Consider the following 22,096-nt stretch of genomic DNA (forward strand, 5'->3'; position numbering starts at 1 on the left):
GTTTCTGTCTATAGCCTATGCTGTCCTGGAATGTTCTGTGTAGCCCAAGCTAGCTTTGAATTCGTGAACATCATTCAGCCTCCTGCATGCTGGGATTACAGGTGTCAACAACCACATTTAGCTTAGCTGGCTATTTTATTTTCTACTGTGTAGCCCTAGCTGTCTTGGAACTTGTTATGTAAACCAGACTGGCATTGAACTCACAGATCCACCTGCCTCTACCTCCCAAGTGCTTGGACTAAAGGTGTGCACCACCACCGCCCCGCCTTTAGTTGGCCATATTTTTAAGAATTTTATTTATTTATTTTATGTACGTGAGTGCTCTATCAACTTTATGTCAGAAGAGGGCATCAGATCCCACTATAGATTTCCCATTTAAAAATGGGAAAACACAAAGCATTTCAGATTCTTTTGATTTTTCAATATAATAAGTACCAGATTTAATGGCATATATCTTTAATTCCAACGCTCAGGAGGCAGAGGCAGGCAGACCCTGTGAGTTTGAGGCCAGCCTGGTTTACAGAGTGAGTTCCAGGACAGCCAGTACTACATAGAGAAAGTCCCGCATAGAAAGATGAAAAGCAAAACAGAAATCTATGTGGTAAATTTAGTGGCCTTGTTGGCAGTTGCATGAAAAGTCAATGTAGGACTGGCCAGCAAGATGTCTCAGCAGGTAAAGGTGTTTACCACCAAGTCAGACAACGTGAATTCAACCCCCAGGGCCCAAATGGTGGAAGGAGATAATAACAGACTCCTAGAAGTCGTCTTTCAACCTCCATATGCACCCTTTGGTGGCATGCATGCACGCGCATACACACACACACATATACACAGAGTAAATAAAAAATTCTGGAGGAAAAAAGATCAGTCTGTTGCCGTGGTTAATAGCAGAAGTCAAGCAAACCTAAGCTTGGACCCAGGCTCTGTCAGTTATTTCAAAACCAGTTTTTAGCTAGGCCTGGTTACACATTCCTGTAATTTCAACACCCAGAAGATAGAGGCAGGAGGTTTCAAGTTTCAGAATAGCCTGAGCTACATAGTGAGTTCCAGGCTAGCTTGGGCTCTGTATCAAGATCCTGTCTCAAAACAAAAAAACAAGGCAAGGAAGCGAACAAACAAACAAAAAACAAATATGATAAAGTAAGACCAGTAGGACGGTTCAGTGCAAGCCTGAGGACCTGAATTTGAGTCCCAGAACCCATGTAAAGGTGGAGAGAGCAGACTTCACAGGACTGTCCTCTGATTTTCACATGCGTGCCATGGTGTAAACATCACCCACCACAATAATAAATAGATATTTAAATGATAGAGTAAATTTTGTCATTTTAAAATGGAAATCATTATACTGAGGGTATAGCTTAGTTGGCAGATGCATGAAGCCCTAGCTTTGATTAGGACCTTATAAACAGGGTGTGAAGCACGTGACTGTAATCTTAGAATTCTTAGAACACGTGGAAATAGGAAGGTCAGAAGTTCAAGGCCATCCTCTGTTCTCCTGTAGGATAGAAGTTTGAGGCCAGCCTTAGATGTAAAGAAATAAAATTATCCAGCAACTGATGGAGGCAGAGGCAAAGACCCACATCGGAGCACTGGACTGAGCTCCCAAAGACCAATTGAAGAGTGAAAGGAATGAGACTATGAGCAAGGAGATCAAGACCATGATGGGTTCACCCACTGAAACAGTTTGCCTGAGCTAATGGGAGCTCACCAACTCCAGCCAGACTGGGAAGGAACAAGCATAGGGCCAAACTAGTTCCTCTGAATGGGGTTGACAGTTGCATGACTGGGGCAGACTGAGGGGCCCTAAAGCACTATTTATATGAACATATCATTTAAAATTTTTTTGAACTAGGGTCTATCTATGTAGCCCTGGATGTCCTGAAACTTACAGTGTAGATCAGGCTGACTTCAAACTTGTGTTCCTCCTGTCTCTCCTTCCCAAATTCTGAGATTAAAAGTGTGCTCCATCACACTCTTAAGAGAATATATCTTAAAGATATGGATCTAAAAGCAACAACTCTCCTAGTCATTATTATTTAAAACAATCTCAGGAACTGTTCCATACATTTTCCCCCAGGTTATTTGGAACTGAGTATTAGTGCTTCCCCTGAACGATATAGAATGATTGATGGACTTATTCTATGTTTAAAATCTCCTTACTCCTTAAATAGTGTATGATAAGTAAGAGTGACATTTTGTCTGCCTTCACTGAGGAATTGTAGCAGATAGATGTTTGTTCTGCAAATTGGTATTTGGGTACTATAGCCTTTTTGTATTTTTTTTTATCCTGAGAATTAGCAGTCAATTCCAAAACTAAACTTACAGGTTTGTGTATGATGTATATTAAGCAAATGTTATTAATTAATAATATATTTGAAACTACCACTGCTGAAAAGCAAATTAACCTTCAGGTTTTCTTTCCTTTTTGATGTTGGTAACTGAACCTAGGCCTGAGTGTGCTAGGCATTGCTCTACCATTGAGCCACATTCCTAGTCCCACTTTCAGGCTTTTGTGAGCTCAAGTTTACTGTTTTTAGCATTCATGAACTTAAATGTTACTATTTTCCTACCTGATTTTCTATCCATACAGTACTATTTTCTCTTTTCCCAGAATCCTCCAATGCAATCTTCCTATCCAGTTGAATTTCTGCCTTCTAATTGGCCTTGCAGTGCTACTGATGAAAATAAAAAGACAGAAGTAAATCTAGAGGCTGTCTTTCAAATAGTAGATGAGTTGCATTCCTCCCCTAAACTGGAGATGGTAAAGGTGGAGCCTGTTGAGAATCAGTGTCCATCATCTCAGTCTAACAGAGGCCAGCATATCTTACCTAACTCAAACAACAGCAATCCATCTTCCACAAATCAGGCTAGCCAGCTGGAGCCACTTACTCCTGTAGGCTCAGATATTACGTCTTTTGTGGTTGGAACAGAACAAGCAATTACCTGCTCTCTACCACAGTCACCTGAGTACATCTATACCATCCACACAGCTCAACCTTTGGAAAATAGCACAATGCAGGAATCTGCAACCATCCAGCAAAGTCATGTCAAACTGAAGGAGCAGCTAAATCATAACCCATCTCCATCTTCAGTAGTATTTGTGCAGGAAGGGCTACCGTTCAGCACACAACAGGTAAGAGTACAAGCAAGAGTACTAAGTTCACAGTACACAGTGTTTCTTGCTAAAGATGTTAGCTAAGAGTTTGTTTAGATGTTATTCGCATTTAATATCAGTTTATTGTGGTTTCCAAAGGGTTTGTGTCATAAAGTCGTAATGATTAAGCAAAAAAAAAAAAAAAAAAAAAAAAGGAAGTTACTTTAACCGTAACTATTCTCCAACTGTGGTAGTCTGAAATGAACCTCTAGAGAAGCAATCAGATTGATTAAGGTCTAAATACTGTTTGTAGCCTATTGGCACTTGCCTATATCCCAACACTTAAGAGGTGGAAGCAGGAGGATTACTGGGAGTTTGAGGACTTGCTGAGCTTTATTAGTGAGTTCAAGGTCAGCTTGGGCATATAGATAGACCTCATCTGAAAAAAAAATTAAAATCACCGGGCAGTGGTGGCGCATGCCTTTAATCCCAGCACTTGGGAGGCAGAGGCAGGTGGATCTCTGTGAGTTCGAGGCCAGCCTGGTCTACAAGAGCTAGTTCCAGGACAGGAACCAAAAGCTACAGAGAAACCCTGTCTCGAAAATCCAAAAAAAAATTGAAATTGAAAAAGAAAATATAATTTCATGTTGGATATTCCTTGAGTTTTGTCCCTTGCCTTATCTTAGTTTGGATACACTAAAAGATATGTCCAGTTGATATAACTTCACCAACTAGAAGAGTGGTCTACTTGACTTGTGTGATGACTTTCTTAGCTCCCTGTAGATGGAAGTAAGGATAAAGTTGCAGGTCATTTCTTTCTTTTTAAAATTATTTATTCATTTTATGTTATATGTATGAGTGTTTTGCCCACATATAAGTTCCCTTGATATCATTAGAAGTCAGGGGAAGGTATCAGATCCCCTGGAACTGGGGTTACAGAGAGTTGTTAGATGCCTTGTTGATGCTGGGAATTGAACTTGGATTCTCTGCAACAGCACCCAGTGCTCTTAACTGCAGAGCCATCTCTCCAGCCCCGTTTGTTTTTTTATTTAAATAACATTACAAAACTCTATTGATTTTATTGGGTTCAGATTTCTTATTAATCTTGCATCCCTTAATCAATTAAACAAAAACTAGTTAATCAAAAGTACATCCAAAGTAACCCAGCTCTTGGGATGCTGAGGTGGGAAGGGTGCCACAAGTCCCAGGCCAGCATGGGTGACAATTGATGCTCAGTCTCAAGGAGATAAGACATATCTATAATTATTGTATGCTGGCCAGGAATTCACATTTTAGTCGAGTGGCTTGGATCTCTGGTCTTGTTATAGGTAGTTCTTTCTAAAATATCTAAATATATGTAATCAAGATTTTTATTGCATTTTCTCACTTCCACTCCCTTTTTTTTAGTGGTGGCAGTAGAATTAGCTGGGGATAGAATATTGGGCTTTGCCCATTCTGATTACGCTATTGTATTTGTATATACTGAAAGATATACTCAGCTGATGTAATTTCAGTACCTAAGCAAGAATTGTAGCACTCAATTATACCCTATCCTAAATGTTTTTAGATTTCTTTCAATTCATTGTCATTTTTGAGACTATTAATGTATTAAGTTGATATAAGTCCAGTAAAGATAGCCTCATTAAATTTGAAATATGCCTGTAGAAATATAAAATATTTAGTATCTTCATAGTTATATGTGAACTACTGAATTGCATATATTAAACTGAAGTGTTTTCCTTAATATACTTGACTATTATAGTTCTTCCTGAAAGCTAAATTTTAACTTTTAGCTTCATATAATAATACAGTTATATTTTAAATAAACATAAAGAACAGCATAGCAGAAGTTGATTATTTTGACAAAGGGTTTTAAGATTCCAAAGAAAATTTTGGAACCAAAGAAACTCATTTATAAACAGGATGGATAGAGATTTTATAGAGAATGAAGCATAAACAGTTTTGATACCATCTTTAATACAGAATATAAAATTAGTAAGATAGTGTTCATTCCCCAATGTCACTATCCAGGAGGATAATGCTTATTTGTGACCATTCAAGGGTCACCAACGAGGAAGAGGCGTCAACTTGAACACACGCTAAAGTGAAAGGATAGAGTTTTCACCAGTTATGTAAAATGTCTTACTGGTGTAAGTTATAAAACATATCCAGCTACATGGTACATCTTCCTCTGCTCACCAGTAAATATTTTAGCTTCATGCACATTTCAGTGACTTGAGTATGTGGAAAATGTACATCTTACTAGTGAGTATTTAGATATGTCAACACAGTTAAGGGTAATGCCCTTCATATGCAGGAAAACGTGTTTGCAGAATCCTGTTCCTATAATAGAACTTCTCTGATAATATATACTAACTTTTTGTAGATATTTGGGAATAACAAGTGTGTTTAATATTTTAGGTGGATAGCAGTATAAAATGCCAGGCCAATCCACAGGAGAATATATTGCCTTCAGAACAAATGGGATTCCTTATTTCAGAAATGGGGCCTGCTAGCAAGGCTAGTAAAGACACAGGCTTATCCACTCCAACCAGATACAGAGAGCGGAGAAGCAACTCACGAGGAAAGTCCCCTGGTAAGGGTGAAATAGTGTAAGCTCTTGAATGAACAGCTCTAAAATGCTAGAACCGGAGCCTCAGTGTATAATTACATATGGATGGTAATTTGTATGGATCTTTATTATTTATAATTATTATGTCTCTCATGTTGCTGTTTTATATAGCTGTGGTTTAAACTAGTTTTCTTGGTTACCTTTGTAATGTATGCAGTGATTGTTTTCTAACAGTGCATAGAAGAGTTGGAGGTTTCGGGGAACTGGGGACATGGCTCAGCAAGTAAAGCACTTGCTGTGCTAGTGTAAGGACGGGAGCTCAACTCTCCATGACTCACATTTTAAAAGCCAGGCAAGTCTGCATTGTCTTGTAGCCTAGAACTGATTGCTGGGACTTACTGGCCACCAGCCTAGTTTCAGTTCACAGAGAGCCCATCTAAAGGGATGAGGGGAGAGTAATAGAGAAGCTGGAGGCTTCCGGCCTCTGTGTGAGTGCACATGCATGCATCCCCATGCCTCCACATATTTAAGATAAGAAATGAAAGAATATGAGCTTTCAAAAATTGTATATGTTAAAGAAAAGCATAGGCTTTTAGACTATGAAGAACAGAAAAAACAAAGGGGAATTTAATAATCATCTTCAGATGCTAAAGATCTTATTTATCTTATTAACAAACAACAGGGAATGTATTTAAATTGTGACACAAGAATATTTGATGACATTAAAGATAATACCTTGAGTACATTATAAATATACTTTGAAGAATGAATCTGTATAAGTGGCATTTTCTTTGTATGTGTGGTTTATAGGAGTCTAGTTATATATTGGACACTGGGGCACTTGCAGGTGTTTCTTTTTCTTTTCTTTTTTTTTTTTTTTTTTTTTTTTTTTTTTTTTTTTTTTTTTTTTGACACAGGGTTTTGCTGTAGCTTTGGAGCCTGTCCTGTAACTAGCTCTTGTAGACCAGGGCAGGTGGTTCTTTTTTTGAGATGGAGTCATCCCAGGCTGCCCTCAAACTGGAACAGTGATTCTTATGTATCAGCCTAATTAATATGCAGACACATACTACCAGACCCAACTTTGATCTGCTGGTAATGAATTGAATACAATTGTGTGGTTATATTTTTTGGGGAGGGTGGTTTGGTTTGGTTTGGTTTTTGGTTTTTTGAGACAGCGTTTCTCTGTAGCTTTTGGAACCTGTTGTGGAACTCGCTCTGTAAACCAGGCTGGCCTCCAACTCACAGAGATCTGCTTGCCTCTGCCTCCTGAGTGCTGGGATTAAAGGCATGTTTATCTAAAAATGTTTTCTATTATCCAAATCACTGTACCCTGCAGTGAACATTTTTTTCTTCTTTCTTTTCTTTTTTAGATAGGATCTTGCTAGGTATTACCAGCTGACATGGAACTCACTGTGCAGCCTAGGGTGGTTTTGAATTCATAATCCTCCTGCCTCTTGAGTGTTGAAATTGTGGGCATGTGCCACTATATCTTGCTTGCAGTGGCTAATGTAATTGTCTCAAATTAGCCAGATGTGGTGGCTCACGCCTGTTATCAGCATTGGGAAGTTGACACAGGAGGACTGATAGATGCTTTGTAGATCAAGGCCGACCTGTGCTGCAGAGTAAAACACAGCTGCAATACACAAAATGCAGGTTAAGGATGTAACTTATTGGTTAAACACTTATCTAGATTAAACCACAGCACTAAAAACAAACAAACACCTCAAGTTAAATGCATGTCAGGTGCCTGCAATACAAGCAAAATTAGTTAACTAAATTTGTCACTAACCTATTTTTAAATATTAAGAACTTGTTTGAAAATTTCCCCAAAAGTATGATGGAGATAGTAGTGCTCAGGGTCTGTCATGGTGGCACACTCCATGAGCCCTGCGCTGGGGGGAGACACATTGTGAGTTTGAGGTCAGTCTGGATCACAAACAAAGATGGTGCTCAGACTGACTCAGGTTATCTATCTTGTGAGTGAGCTTGCATAATCATGTTTAGTTGAGGATATTTCCCAATCAAGCTGGAGATTTCTCATGACTGAAGACAGGTAAGGCAATGACATTAGCCTAGAAGGTCATATCGAAGCAAGAAGGACAAGGGCTAATTTTAATGTGCCTATTTTTACGCCACAAAGCAAATTAGATGGAAGTACTGCTTTTTTTTTTTTTTTTAAAGATTAGAAGACAGCCGGGCGGTGGTGGTGCACGCCTTTAATCCCAGCACTCAGGAGGCAGAGGCAGGCGGATCTCTGTGAGTTCGAGGTCAGCCTGGTCTATAAGAGCTAGTTCCAGGACAGGCTCCAAAGCCACAGAGAAACCCTGTCTCGAAAAAACAAAAAATAAATAAATAATAAATAAATAAATAAATAAACTAAAAAAATAAAGATTAGAAGACTACAAGATCTGACTTTCCTGTGCAAGGACCTACCTTGCTTTTTTCCCTTCATAACCTCATTTGAAGTGTTTTTCAGGAAGGATTGAAGATTTTATTTTTATAAGCAATCTAATTATCCTAAACAAAAACTTTAAATTTGTTTTAACAATGAAACATGTCAAATCATAGACTTGAGGTTATGTGTGCACTTTCCTACCACACACATACGTTTTCCCCCCAAAAAGTATTTTTTTATTGTCATTTCGAGACAGCATCTTGCCTGGTTGGCCTGGAGCTTACTATATAGACCAGGCTGCTTGAGTCTGCCTGTCTCTGACCCCCAAGTACTAGAATTATAGGTCTGACATTGTTAGATTTTTAAAAAATTATAGCATGGGTTACATAAGGCCATTTTCATACAAGTATTTAATGTATTTTTAACATATCCCCTCATATTCTGTTATCTTAACCTTTCTTTTTTTTAAATTAAGACAAGTTTATTGAGAAAATAATGACATGAACACAAACTCCTTTTCATTTTAAAAATTCAGTGGAATAAGTATTAAGTTTTATCTAACTTTTCTTGACAGAACAAAATTTTGCTTTAAATCTCAATGCCTCATATGCAAAGACTAAACTTTAAATATATCATATTTTTATTAAAATATAATTGCATCATTTCCCTCCATTCCCTTTTTTTTCCAACTCCATCTTCTTCCTTTCAAATTCCTGGCCTCCTTTTAAAAATTGTTATTGTTACAAACACACACATACATGTATATATATGTATGTATGTACATATAAATATATAAATACAACCTGCCGAGTCTTTTCAAGACATGAACATAATTTCAGGGTTAGCCACATGGTATTCGATAAGGGGCTCGTCTCTAAGGGAAGATTACTTCTGCTCTCAGCATCTCTTAGCTGCCTGTAGTTCTTGGTCTAACCTAGGGTTAGGCCCTGTGAGATTTCCCCATCCATACCTATTGTTATTGCTCTTGTTCGGGTGTTATTTAGGCAGCCATATTACTGAGGTGTAATAGGTGAAGCTGACCTATTATTTCTAGAAGACACAGTCTTGCGGGGGATTTTCTAGTCCTCTGTTCCTCCCCTACTTTGGTTTTTCAAGATAGGGTTTATGTGTGTAGCTCTAGCTGTAGCTCACTCTGTAGACCAGGCTGGAATCTAACTCAAGATTTCTTTCCCAATTCCAGCTTCCTGTCCTAAATAACCTACACAGAATTAACATTACTTACAAATGCTTAGCCAATAACTCAGGCTTATACTGGCTAACTCTTACATTTAATTAATCCATGTTTTCTATCTATGCTTTGCCCTGGCTCATGACTTGTTACCTCTTTTTTTTTTTTTTTTCCACATTCTGCTTCCTCAGTGACTGGCTTAACTCCGCCCTTCATCTCATTTCATCAAGATTTTATTAAATTATTTGCATATGTGGGTGTCTTTATGTGAGTTTGTACACATGAGTACAGTGCAGTAGAGGCCAGAAGAGGGCATTCCCTCAAACTAGAGTTAGAGATAGGTGTCAGCCACCTGATGTGGATGCTGACTCAGGTCCTTTGCAAGAGCTACATGCACTCTTAACTGTTGAGCCATCTTTCTAGACCTGGTGCTTTGTGAAATCACTGATCCAAATAACTGAACCCTAGATGTTAGTTTGCCAACCACAGGCAAAGGACTGTTCCTTCTAGGCAGTAGCTTGTTGTTAGAATGCTTATTTAGCATATGTGAAGTCCTTTAGATTTTATCTCCAACACTATATAAACCAGGAATGGTGTTGTGGGTTTATAATTCCAGCACTCTAGAAGTGGGTAGAGGCAGGAGGATCAGGAGTTCAGATATACAAAACGCAGCTTGGGTTAAATGGGACCCTGTCATAATAAGAAAGAAAGAAAGAAAGAAAGAAAGAAAGAAAGAAAGAAAGAAAGAAAGAGAAAGAAAGAAAAGAAAGAAAGAAGAAAGAAAGAGAAATATTCCCGGTTTTATCCTGTTCTCATCTCTTCTTTTAGGGTTTTGTTAAATGCAATAAGTCAACACAATGTGAATTTTGTTAGCCCTTTCCTCTGTGGTTGTATGCTCGTTGTGTGGTTTACTTTCTAGGGCATTACAGGTAGTGATACAAAAACTATCAGATGTTTTTGTATGGTTAGATTTTCTGTTGCTGTGATAAACACCATGGCTAAAAGCAGCTTGGGGAGGAAAGAGTTTATTTCAGCTGACAGTTGTAATTCATCATGAAAGGAAGTAGGAACTCATGCAGGACCACAGAGTGCTGCGTACTGGCTTGCCCTCCTGGCTTGCTTAACCTGTTTTCTTATGCCACACAGAACCATCTGCCCGGGGTGGCACCACCTACAATAATCTGGGCCCTTTCACTTCAATCATTAATTTAAAAAATTCCCTACAGACTTACCTCAGGCAGTCTGATGAAGGCATTTTCTCAACTGAAGTTCCTCTTCCCAGATCACTCTAGCTACGGTCAAGTTGACAAAGACTAACCAGGACACATAAGGAGCAAAGTTCACATCTAGCCTGCTGTATCCTAACCCCATGCTTAGTAGCTAGTGCTGCCATTTGTTCTGTGTAGTTTTGTTTGGGTTCTGGGTATTTATTAAAGTATACACATCCTATGCATAAGCTCGATCAGTGAACTATGCTGCCAGTCCACATATTTTAATTTAGATTGTATCAGTACCCAACTTCTAGATTTCAAATCCCATATTGGTATATAAATTAAAATATAGTAATCATAAAAATAATCAGGATCATAATGCACAAATCAGAACCAAGGCCTTGAGTCCTAGCTCAGTGGTAGAGCTCTTGGCTAGCATGCATGAGATTCTGGCTTTAATCCTCAACACCCCAAAATAGACAGGCAGAAGTAGGTGTTTAATAACAGACAGTGGTGGCGCACACGTTTAATCCCAGCACTAGGGAGGCAGAAGCAGGTGGATCTCTGTGAGCCTGGTCTACAAGAGCTAGTTTAGGACAGGCTCCAAAGCTACAGAGAAACCCAGTCTTGAAAAACCAACCAACAAAACCAAACCAAGCTAATAACTTTTCACTCCAATTGGCCTGAGTATAAGCGTCCTGGGGCTGATGTGGCAGTGATGTCTTTCTACTAGCCTTCAAATGTTGTATGACCAAAGGCCTGGGGAGATGGTGGTCACCGATGTGTTTGCTACTGAAGCTTGAGGACCTGAGTTCAGAGGCCTAGTACCCATGTAAAAACCTTGGTACAGCACAATACACTTGTCTTCCAGTGCTGGAGAGTAGAGCCTGGAGGGTGCTTGGAGCTCCAGGTTCAGTGAGAGACCCTGCTCCAAAAATGAGAAGAGAAATAATTAAGTATCATGTACCTGACCTTTACACATATGCATGCAGCATGTACACACACCCCAGAGATGGTTTCTCTCTCTTCTATGTCAGTAGGGTGCTATAAATAATCTTTCATCATATGAACATAATTATCACATATGGCCATAGGTTTGTTTTTTTAATTAGAACTTATTCATGGAGGACCAAGTTCTATAGCTTCAGTGGAGCTTAAAAATACAGCTGTGAGCCAGGTGGTGGTGGCACATGCCTTTAATTCCAGCACTCGGGAAGCAAAGACAGGCAGATCTATGTGAGTTCGAGGCCAACCTGGTCTATAAGAGCTACTTCCAGGACAGGGACCAAAGCTACAGAGAAACCCTCTCTTGAAAAACAAACAAACAAACAAACAAACAAAAAAACCAACCAGCCGTGATGGCTAGAGAGATGGCTCAGTGGTTATGAGTACTGACTGCTCTTCCAGAGGACCTGAGTTCAATTCCCAGCACCCACATGGCAGCTCACAACTGTCTATGGGATCTGATGTACAGACAAATATTAGTATAATAAAATAAATAAATCTTTAAAATATACAGCTGTGAGTAACTTGCACATTTAAAATAATGGCATAGAAGCCAGACATGTTGGCTCAAGCTTGTAATCCTAGAACATAAGAGGTAGAAGTAGAAGGATTAAGATTTTAAGACCAGCCTTGGCTACATAGTAAATTCAAGGCCACCCTAGACTGTATGGCCAAAAATAAATAAATTGAATAAACAAATAAAAATAAGCACATGGGATAAAGGGAAAAAAATCAAAATTAGGAGACAAATAGAAGTCTCTGTCATGTTGCCTAAGATAAAATATTTAGAGTATAAAACTATAAATCATATTCACAATACATGAAAGCCACTAAAACTAATCAAGAAAATACAACATGATAAAAAATCAGATTAATTTAGTGGTGCTGTCCATTGTAGCTCAATTGGAAGAGTTCTGCATGCACAAAGCCCTGGGGTTGATCCCCAGCACCAATACACTGGGCATTGTGACACATACCTGTAACCCTAGCACTCGGGAGACAGAACAATCAGAAGTTCAAGATCATCCTCAGCTGTATAATGAGTCAAGGCCAATCTGGGTTATGTAAGACTCTGCCTCAAAAAAAAATTGTGTGTACTTCACAAGAAGAAATATAAGTTATTCAAAGTATAGAAAAAAGTATTCAGAGCTGGGGATATATTTGAATGGTAGGCAGGCGACAGAAATCCAAGGCCCTGGGCTGTGTCCATATCCCTGGAGTAGAGAGGGAAAGAAGTTTAACCTCTCTCTGTTCATCAGAGAAATGCAAATTAATTAAAACCAATTTTCTCGTGCTTGTCTAATCAGCAAAACTTCAATTGGTAATAATATCAAACATCATAAAGATACAGGGGAAAGGAACCTTGTATATACTGTAACTATAATATAAAATTGTATATAAATTTCTATAATTTTTTTCAAGATAGGGTTTCACTGTGTAGCCTAGACTGTCCTTGGACTATGTTGCCCAATCTGGTCTCAAACTTTTGACATTTCTTGGCCTCCCAAGTGCTGAGATTACAGATATGAGCCACCACCTGTCCAAAATAATAAATAAATGAATGAATGAATAAATAAATATATAAATATATAAGCCGCGTGGTGGCTCATAACCAGCTGTTACTCCAGTTCCAGGGAAATCTGATGACCTCTTATGGTCTATGTGGGCACTGCATACACACAGACATCCATGCAGACAAAACACCCTATATATATAAAACTTTCTTTAAAAGCTATAGAGAAAGGTGGTGGCTCATTTGTTTGTTTGTTTGTTTGTTTATTTGGATTTTTGAGACAGGGTTTTTCTTTAGTTTTTGGTGCCTGTCCTGGAACTAGCTCTTGTAGACAGGCCCGCCTCAAACTCACAGAGATCCGCCTGCCTCTGCCTCCTGAGTGCTGGGATTAAAGGTGTGTGCCAGCACCACCTGGCTCCATTTGATATTTTTTGATTCTTTATCAAAGATCAGGTGTTTGAAGATGTGTGGATTGATATCTGGGTTTTCTATTCAGTTCCACTGGTCCTCCTATTTGTTCTTATGCCAATACCAGGCTGTTTTCAGTACTGTAGCTCTGTGGTAGAGTTTGAAGTCTGGGATTGTGATGCCTTTAGTTTTTTTTATTGCCCAGGATTGTTTTGGCTATCCTGAATTTTTTTTTTTTTTCCTTTTTTTCTTTTTTTCTTTTCCAAATGAAGTTGAGTACCGTTCTTTCACGGTCTTTGAAGAATTTTGCTGGGATTTTGATGGGCATTGCGTTGAATCTGTAGATTGCTTTCAGCAGGATTGCCATTTTTACTATATTCTACCTACCAAAGAGCATGGGAGGTCTTTCCACTTTCTGGTGTCTTCTTCAATTTCTTTCTTGAAAGATTTAAAGTTCTTGTCATACAAGGCTTCCACTTGTTTAGCTAGAGTTACTCCAAGATATTTTATGCTATTTGTGGCTATTGTGAAGGGTGTTGATTCTCTGATTTCTTCCCCAACCCTTTTATCATCTGTGTACAGGAGGGCTACTGATTTTTTTGAGTTAATCTTGTATCCTGCTACATTGCTCATAAGTGCTTATGAGTTGTAGAAGTTTCTTGGTAGAATTTTTGGGGTCACTTATGTAAACTATCATATGATCAACAAACAGTGAGAGATTGACTTCTTCTTTTCTCATTTGTATCCCCTTGATCTCCCTTTATGTCTTATTGCTCTAGCTAGGACCTCAAGAACTATATTGAATAGATATGGAGAGAGTGGACAACCTTGTCTTGTTCCTGAATTCAGTGGAATCGCTGGGAGTTTCTCTCCATTTAGTTTGATGTTAGCTGTTGGCTTACTGTATATTGCCTTAATTATGTTTAGGTATGTTCCTTGTATCCCTGCTCTCTCCAAGACCTATATCATGAAGGGATGTTATATTTTGTCAAATGCTTTTTCAGCATCTAATGAGATGATCATGTGGTTTTTATTTTTCAGCTTGTTTATATGGTGGATTACATTGACAGATTTTCATATGTTGAACCATCCCTGCATCTGTGGAATGAAGCCAACTTGGTCATGGTGGATGATGGTTCTGATATGTTTTTGGATTCGATTTGCCAGTATTTTATTTAGTATTTTTTCATCAATGTTCATGAGTGAGATTGGTCTGTAATTCTCTTTCTTAGTATTGTCTTTCTGTGGTTTGGGTATCAGGGTAATTGTAGCCTTTATAAAAAAAGAGTTTGGCAATGTTCCCTCTGTTTCTATTGTGTGAAATAATTTGAGGAGTATTGATATTAGTTCCTCTTTGAAAGTCTTGTAGAATTCTGAGCTGAAACTATCTGGTTCTGGGCTTTTTGGTTGGGAGACTTTTGATGACTGTTTCTATTTCTTCAGCAGTTATAGGTCTGCTTAATTTGCTTATCTGGTCTTGATTTAATTTTTGTAAGTGATATTTATCCAGAAAGTTGTCCATTTCCTTTAAGTTTTCCAATTTTGTGAAGTACAGGTTTTCAAAATAGACCTGATGATTCTCTGTTTTTCCTCCGTGTCTATTGTTATGTCCCCCTTTTCATTTCTGATTTTGTTGATTTGGATATTCTCTCTCTGCCTTTTGGTTAGTTTGGATAAAGGTTTGTATATTTTGTTGATTTTTCTCGAAGAACCAACTCTTTGTCTCATTGATTCTTTGTATTGTTTTCTTTGTTTCTATTTTCTTGATTTCAGCTCTCAATTTGATTATTTCCTGCCTTCTAGTTCTCTTAGGTGAGTTTTCTTTTTGTTCTGAAGTTTTCAAATATTCTGTTAATTCACTGGTGTGGATTTTTTAGCTTCTGTATGTAGGCATTTAGTGCTGTGAACTTGCCTCTTAACACTGCTTTCATTGTGTCCCATAAATTTGGGTATGTTGTGTGGTCATTTTCATTGAACTTTAGGAAGTCTTTAATTTCCCCCTTTATTTCTTCCTTGACCCATTGATGATTCAGGTGAGCATTGTTTAATTTCCATGTGTATGTGGGTTTTCTGGAATTAGTATTGCTGTTGACTTCTAGTTTTTAAGCATGGTGATAATAAAAGGTACATTGGGTTGTTCCAATTTTTTTGTTTTTGTTGAGGTTTGTTTTGTTACCAAGTATGTGGTCAATTTTTTTAGAAGGTTCCATGAGGTGCTGAGAAGAACGTATATTCTTTTCTGTTTGGCTGGAATATTCTATAGATGTCTGTTAAGTCCATTTGAGTCATAACATCTGTTAGTTCTCTTATTTCTCTGTTCATTTTTTGTCAGATTGACCTGTCCAGTAGTGAGAGGGGAGTATTGAAGTCTCCCACTATTAGTGTGTGTGGTTTAATATATGATTTAAGCTTTAGAAGTGTTTCTTTGACATATGAGGGTGCCCTTGTATTTGGGGCATAGATGTTCAGTATTGAAATTTCCTCTTGATGAATTTTTTTTGTGACTAGTATGAAATATCCTTCTTTGTCTCTTGATTGATTTTAGCTTGAAGTCTATTTTGTTTGATATTAGGATAGCTACACCTGCTTGTTTCTTAGGTCCATTTGATTGGTATATTTCTTCCCAACATTTTACTCTGAGATGATGTCTGTTTTTGAGGTTGAGATGCATTTCTTGTATGCAGAAGAGGGATAGATTCTATTTTCATATCCAATCTGTTAGCCTGTGCCTTTTTATAGGTGAGTTGAGTCTATTTACATTAAGGGATATTAATGACCAGTGGTTGCTATCTCCTGTTAATTTAGTTTTCATCATTGGTGATGTTAATTTGTGCATTTTTTCTTCTTTGGGATTTTCTATAATGAGATCATCAATTGTCTGTGTTTTTGTTGGCGTAGCCATCTTCCTTGGGTTGGAGTTTTCCTCCTAGTATTTTATGTAGGGCTGGGTTTGTGGCTAGGTATTGGAGATCTACATTTGTCATGGAATATCTTGTTTTGTCCTTCTATGGTGATTGACAGTTTTGCTGGATATAACAGTCTGGGCTGGCATTCGTGGTCTCTTAATGTCTGCATAATGCTTGACCATGATCTTCTGGCTTTCGTTGTCTCCACTGAGAAGTCACATGTAATTTTGATAGGTCTACCTTTATATGTTACTTGGCCATTTTCCTTTGCAGCTCTTAATATTCTTTCTTTACTCTGTATCTCTGTATGTTTAGTGTTTTCATTATTATGTGGCAAGAAGACTTTTTTTTTTTTTTTGATCCAGTCTATTTGGTGTTCTGTAAGCTTCTTGTATCTTCATAGGCGTATCTTTCTTTAGGTAGGGAAAGTTTTCTTCTTGACTTGTTAAATAAATTTTCTGTGCCTTTGAGTTGAACTTCTCCTTCTTCTATACCTATTATTCTAAGATTTGGCCTTTTATGGTGTCCCATATTTCATGGATATTTTGGGTTAAGCTTTTGTTAGATTTAATGTTTTTTTTTAACTGATGAGTCTATTTCCTCTATTGTATCTTCAGCGCTTGAGATTCTGTTTTCCATTTCTTGTATTCTGTTGTTCATGCTTGCATTTGTGGTTCCTGATCTTTTTCTCATGATTTCTGTTTCTATAATTCCTTCAGCTTGTGTTTTTTTTTATTTTTTTCTATCTCAGTTTTCAAGTCCTGAATAGTTTCTTTTATATGTTTAAGTTCTTTTTCTTGGTTTTCTTTAAGTGATTTGCTGATATCTTCCATTTTTGTTTGTTTTTCCCTCCATTTCTTTAAGGTAATTTCTCATTTCATCTTTAAGAATTTCAAACATTCTCTTGATGTTATTTTTTAGATCATTTTCTTCTGGTTCATCCATATTTGGTTGTTCAGGTCTTGCTTTTGTAGGGTCTTTAGGTTTTACTGGTCTTGTGTTGCTCTTTGTGGTGCAGCCTGTGTTCTTACCTTTTCTACTCATCTTTTCCTCTAATAGGTGTGGTTGGGGCTGTCTGAGATTCTGTTGAATAGTCTTCTAGGTGCCAGTGAATCCAAAGCTCAGATGGTTGTTCCTCGTGGTACAGTCAATGTCACAGTTCTAGTTACCCCATTGATTATTCCTGTTCCTGGAGGTAGCTCAGTGCTCCTGTGCTTTGGTTTGCTCCCTTGGAGTTTGCTGTCTCAGGCTTACTTTAGCCTAGGCTGCTGGCTTTGATCTGTTTCTTTAAATCTTGGTCTGGATCTCTCCTGCAGAAGTCCCTGACTTGGAGTTGGGCCTGTTGTGGTGGAGATCACTGACTCTGGATCTGGTCACTGGTTCAGTCCTGATCAGCTCATGTCCTGGTACTGGGTTTGCTCCTGGCTTCTGCTCCTGGTGGAGCCTGTTCTCTCTGTATCTTAGGTAACTGGTTCAGTCCACTCTGGTTCCAGGGGAGATTGCAGACTCTGAGTCAGGTCGTTGGCTCAATCCTGGTCTGCCAGTGTCCTGGGACTAGGTTGGATCCAGGGCTGGATTTGCTGCTGGCTTCTGCTCCCAGTGGAGCTTGTTTCTTCTGGCCCTCTTTGTCCTAGGAGTCTATCTTCCTGCTTCAATTGCCTGATCTCTTGATGGCTAGAATTTGTTGCTGTGCCTGATTTCCATCTCTCTTTGGACAAGTCCTTGGGCCACTTTGTTATTCGTCATCTTTTGTACCACTGGTCTTTCTATACATTCTCCTTGCAGTATCAAATACTCTCTGGTCTTTCTCTTCTCTTCCCTCACGCCCAAATCCTAGCTCCCTTGGACAGAAGTGCTGAGGTAGGCCTTCTTTTCCTGATACCCTTGAAGCCTCATCCTCCCTAACCCAAACAACCATCAAGCTGCTTCCTCACCAAGACAGTCACTCTCTAATAGGACCTCTGGTACCTGCTGTTAAAATACTTTCCTCTCTTCCAGTACATATTATGGTTGGAAGTGTAAATGATAAATAATTAGCATGTTACTTATCTTTATTAACTCTTCCCATTGACTCTTTCTCAGTAAAGCCATATCCCTTGGCTAATGGTGGTAAGAGATGTCTTAATTAGCCCTGATTTCCTGCAGTGGAAAGTATGGGCTGTGAAACAGTAATATCATTGTGACACTAATCATACTTTTATTTCCTCAGGAGAGGGTTGCAAATGACTCATAATTAAGCTGGGACATCTCTGCTGAAAAGTTAGATTTTATAGTTAACATGTAAACAGAAGTATAATTTATGATGTTGCAAATTTTTCTTCTCTGAGGGAATTAGCCTATCAATTTGTCCATTTAAATATGAATATAGGGCTGGCAAGATGGCTCAGAGGTTAAGAGCACAGACTACTCTTCCGGAGGTCCTGAGTTCAATTCCCAGCAACCACATGGTGGCTCACAACCATCTGTAATGAGATCTGGTGCCCTCTTCTGGCCTGCAGGCATAATAAATAAATAAATCTTTAAAAAATATGAATATAGAGTTGGGTTGTAATTACACACGTTTGTCATCCCAGAACTTGGAGGGTAGAAGCAGCAGGATGACAAGTTCAAAGACATTGTCAGCTAACAAAAAGCTAAGAAAAGCTAACAGTACCTGGCATGGCATGGTGACTAATTAGTAGTCACTACCCAGTTCATGTAGCAACAGAATTGTTACAATAATTGCTGTTATTTTCATAGTAGTTGTCTTAGTTGCTTTTCTTCTGCTGTGATGAAACTTTGTGACCAAAATCAACGTGGGAAGGAAAGGGTTTATTTGCTTTTAGCCTCCTTAATCACAGTCCATTGAAGGAAGCCAAAGCAGAAACTCAAGCAAGGACATGAGGGCAGGAGCTGATGCTAAGTCCTTGGAAGAATGCTGCTTACTCACTTGCTCATCAACAGCTTACTCAGCCTGTTTGCTAGTCGGCTCACTCGCTCACTCAAGCGCGCGTCCTTTCCTTCCTTCCTTCCTTCCTTCCTTCCTTCCTTCCTTCCTCCCTCCCTCCCTCCCTCCCTCTCTCCCTTCCTTCTCTCTCTCTTGTTCTTTTTTTTTCTTGAGACCAGGTTTCTCTGTGTAATGTTGGCTGTCCTAGAACTCACTTTGCAGACCAGGCTGGCCTCAAACTCACAGAGATCCCCCTGCCTCTGCCTCCCAAGTGCTAGGATTAAAGGTGTGCACCACTACTGCTTTCAGCCTGCTTTCTTATAGACCCCAGGCCCACCAGCCCAGGGGTAGCACTACCCACAATGGACCTCCTCCATCAATCACTAATTCAGAAAATGTTTGAGAGGCTTGCCTGTCTACAGTCCGATTTCTGGAGGCCTTTTCTCAATTAAGGATCCTCCTCCAGATGACTTTGTGTCAAGTTGATATAGAACTAGGCAGGACAGTAGTTAGTAATCTGTTAATTTCCACTAACTAGTTTTAATTTATTTTAGACTATACTTTATTTTTATATAACAATATTTTATTTTTAGAAATATAATCTCATGTATCCTACTGTAGTCTCAGCCTTGGAAGACGCTAAGTAGTAAAGATTGACCTTGAACTTCTGATCCTACTGAATAACAAGTATGCACCACCTTGCCTTGTTTATTCAGTGCTGGGATAGAATCAAAGGCTCACGCACTCTACCACTGTGCCACCGCAACTAGTAAAAGGAAAACTTCAACATTTTCCTACCAATCTAGTGCGCTCTAGTTCCTCTAGTGCGCTCCTCCACTCTCCTTCCAGCTGGACTCAGCCGTTCTGCCATTCCTTGTGTCCTTGAGTTTGTGGATAGAATCCCATCACTTACGTATACTCACGGACACTGCACCTGCTTCTGCCTTCCATGCCTCCAGGAACTGTATTCTGTCCTTTGTATTAGATCAGCAAACATGCCATTGCAGGTCATACGTCAGAAAACTTTCAGCCAGCTGTTACACAAGCTTGCGCTCCAAGCTTTCTTCGAGGCAGGAGAAGAAGTTGAGATAGATTTTGTACTTCTGCTTGGTTGAAACTTCCCTTTCCAGATTTCTGATGGCTGTCACATTGCCAACAATGGGGGTAGTTCTCAACCCCCATTTTCAAGACATGGGTATTTGGACAGATTGCTTCAACCTTAATGAAATACTTGTCTAGCTTCTAAAATCATCCTTTCCTGGTTTTCTTTCAAGCTACTAGCCACTTTCTATACTTAATTCAGAGGAGATGTCAACCATTTTCATTATTTTATCATCTTGATAGTGGTGGGTCCTAAATTTGTGTCTGAAGTTTGAATCTTCTCTGAACTTCAGACTTACATATCCTATTATGATGTGTCTGGTCTATACCTTTAGATTTATTTATTGTGTGTGCATGTGGGGGTGTGTCCACGCACATGCACGTGTGTGTGTGTGTTTACACTGCATGTGTTTTTTACACTGCATAAATGCAGGTGCCCACAGAGGCCAGAAAGGTCTTAGATCCCCTAGAATTGGAGTTACAGGCAGGTGATAGCTGCTGACTGAAACCCAGGTTCTCATCAAAAGCAATTTGTGCTCTTAACTGCTTGAGCCCTCTCTCCAGCTCCCCACTCTCTATCTTTGGATATGTCCAATTTGTGTCCAAACTTAACACATTTTATCCTCTCTCCAATTTTACATATCTATAAATAGTACCATGTAGTTTTCTAGTCCCACCGAAGTCTTGAAGTCTCTACTGACTGCTTTCTCTCTTAGACATCAAGACCATTAGCAAATCCTGTCCATTCAGTGTGGGTTCAGACACAGAACTGACCCTTTCTCACCACCCTCTGCTTGGTTACTGCACCCAGTACTCTGCATCCTCTTGTGTGGGTGACTTCACGGCTTCTTGGCTCGTCTTCCCTGCTCACTGTTACAGCACAGCCAACCATCCTGAGAAACATTACTCAGGGAAGGCTAGAGCGCAGTGATGAGCACTTGTATAGGATGTGCAAGGCCCTCGCTTCCATTTCCAGGACTAGAAAAGGATTTTAAATCCTTTTTTCGTTCAAACTAAAAGATTTTAAATCTTTTTGTTGTTGTTCAAATTTCCCTTTTAGATTTCCATCACATTTTTAATAAACTCTTAAAAAAAATCCTTAATATGGGCTAGAAGATTTTGAATGGTTTAGCTTCTGGCTGCTGTTGTGATTTCATCTCCCCCCCCCCTTCCTCATCTGGTCCAGACACAGCAGCCTCCTCTCTAGTCTTTGGCATATCAAGCATATTCCTGTCTTCACACTTGTGCTCTCTGAATGGGATGCTCTTTGTACAGACTGTCGTCTCATTCTCTTCCCTGCTCAGAAGAGCCTCCTGATTATATCTTGCTCTTCTTCATTCATTCTTGTTATTTGGTTTTCGTTTATGGTTCTTGGCTCTACTTGACATTTTCCATTATTTTCTCCTCTTCTAGAAAGCTAATTTGTTAAAGAAAAATCTATTTTTGTTATGTATTTATTTATCTTTTTATTAGTTTTTTGAGACAGGGTTTCTCTGTGTAACTGCCCTGGCTGTCCTGGAACTAGCTCTTGTAGACCAGGCTGGTCTCAAACTCACAGAGATGTGCCTGCCTCTGCCTCCCGAATGCTGGGATTAAAGGTGTGCATCACACCGCTGCCCGGCAGAAAGATCTATTTTTATTTTTGCAATATCCCTAGGACCTAGAACATTACTGTGTTATACCATGTTTATTGAGTGAATAAATGAGAAACTTTTTTCTCCATCTTTTAGAGTGTATCTGTTTATATCTTATGGTAATATATATATGTATATATGT

The 22,096-nt window shown here is 38.9% G+C and overlaps 1 protein-coding gene across 1 annotated transcript in view; it reads left to right on the forward strand.

Moving 5' to 3' along the window:
• Hsf5 (heat shock transcription factor 5) overlaps positions 1-22,096 on the forward strand; it is a 46,167-nt gene that overhangs the window by 19,879 nt on the left and 4,192 nt on the right. The window contains exons 4-5 of the mRNA XM_050157011.1: positions 2,612-3,133; positions 5,516-5,690. Of these exons, the coding sequence (XP_050012968.1) occupies positions 2,612-3,133; positions 5,516-5,690 (697 nt within the window). The remainder of the gene's footprint in view (positions 1-2,611; positions 3,134-5,515; positions 5,691-22,096) is intronic.

This window comes from Alexandromys fortis, unplaced genomic scaffold (genome assembly GCF_014885135.2).
Source record: "Alexandromys fortis isolate MF-2015 unplaced genomic scaffold, M_Fortis_MF-2015_v1.1 scaffold_31, whole genome shotgun sequence".
Lineage (NCBI taxonomy): Eukaryota > Metazoa > Chordata > Mammalia > Rodentia > Cricetidae > Alexandromys > Alexandromys fortis.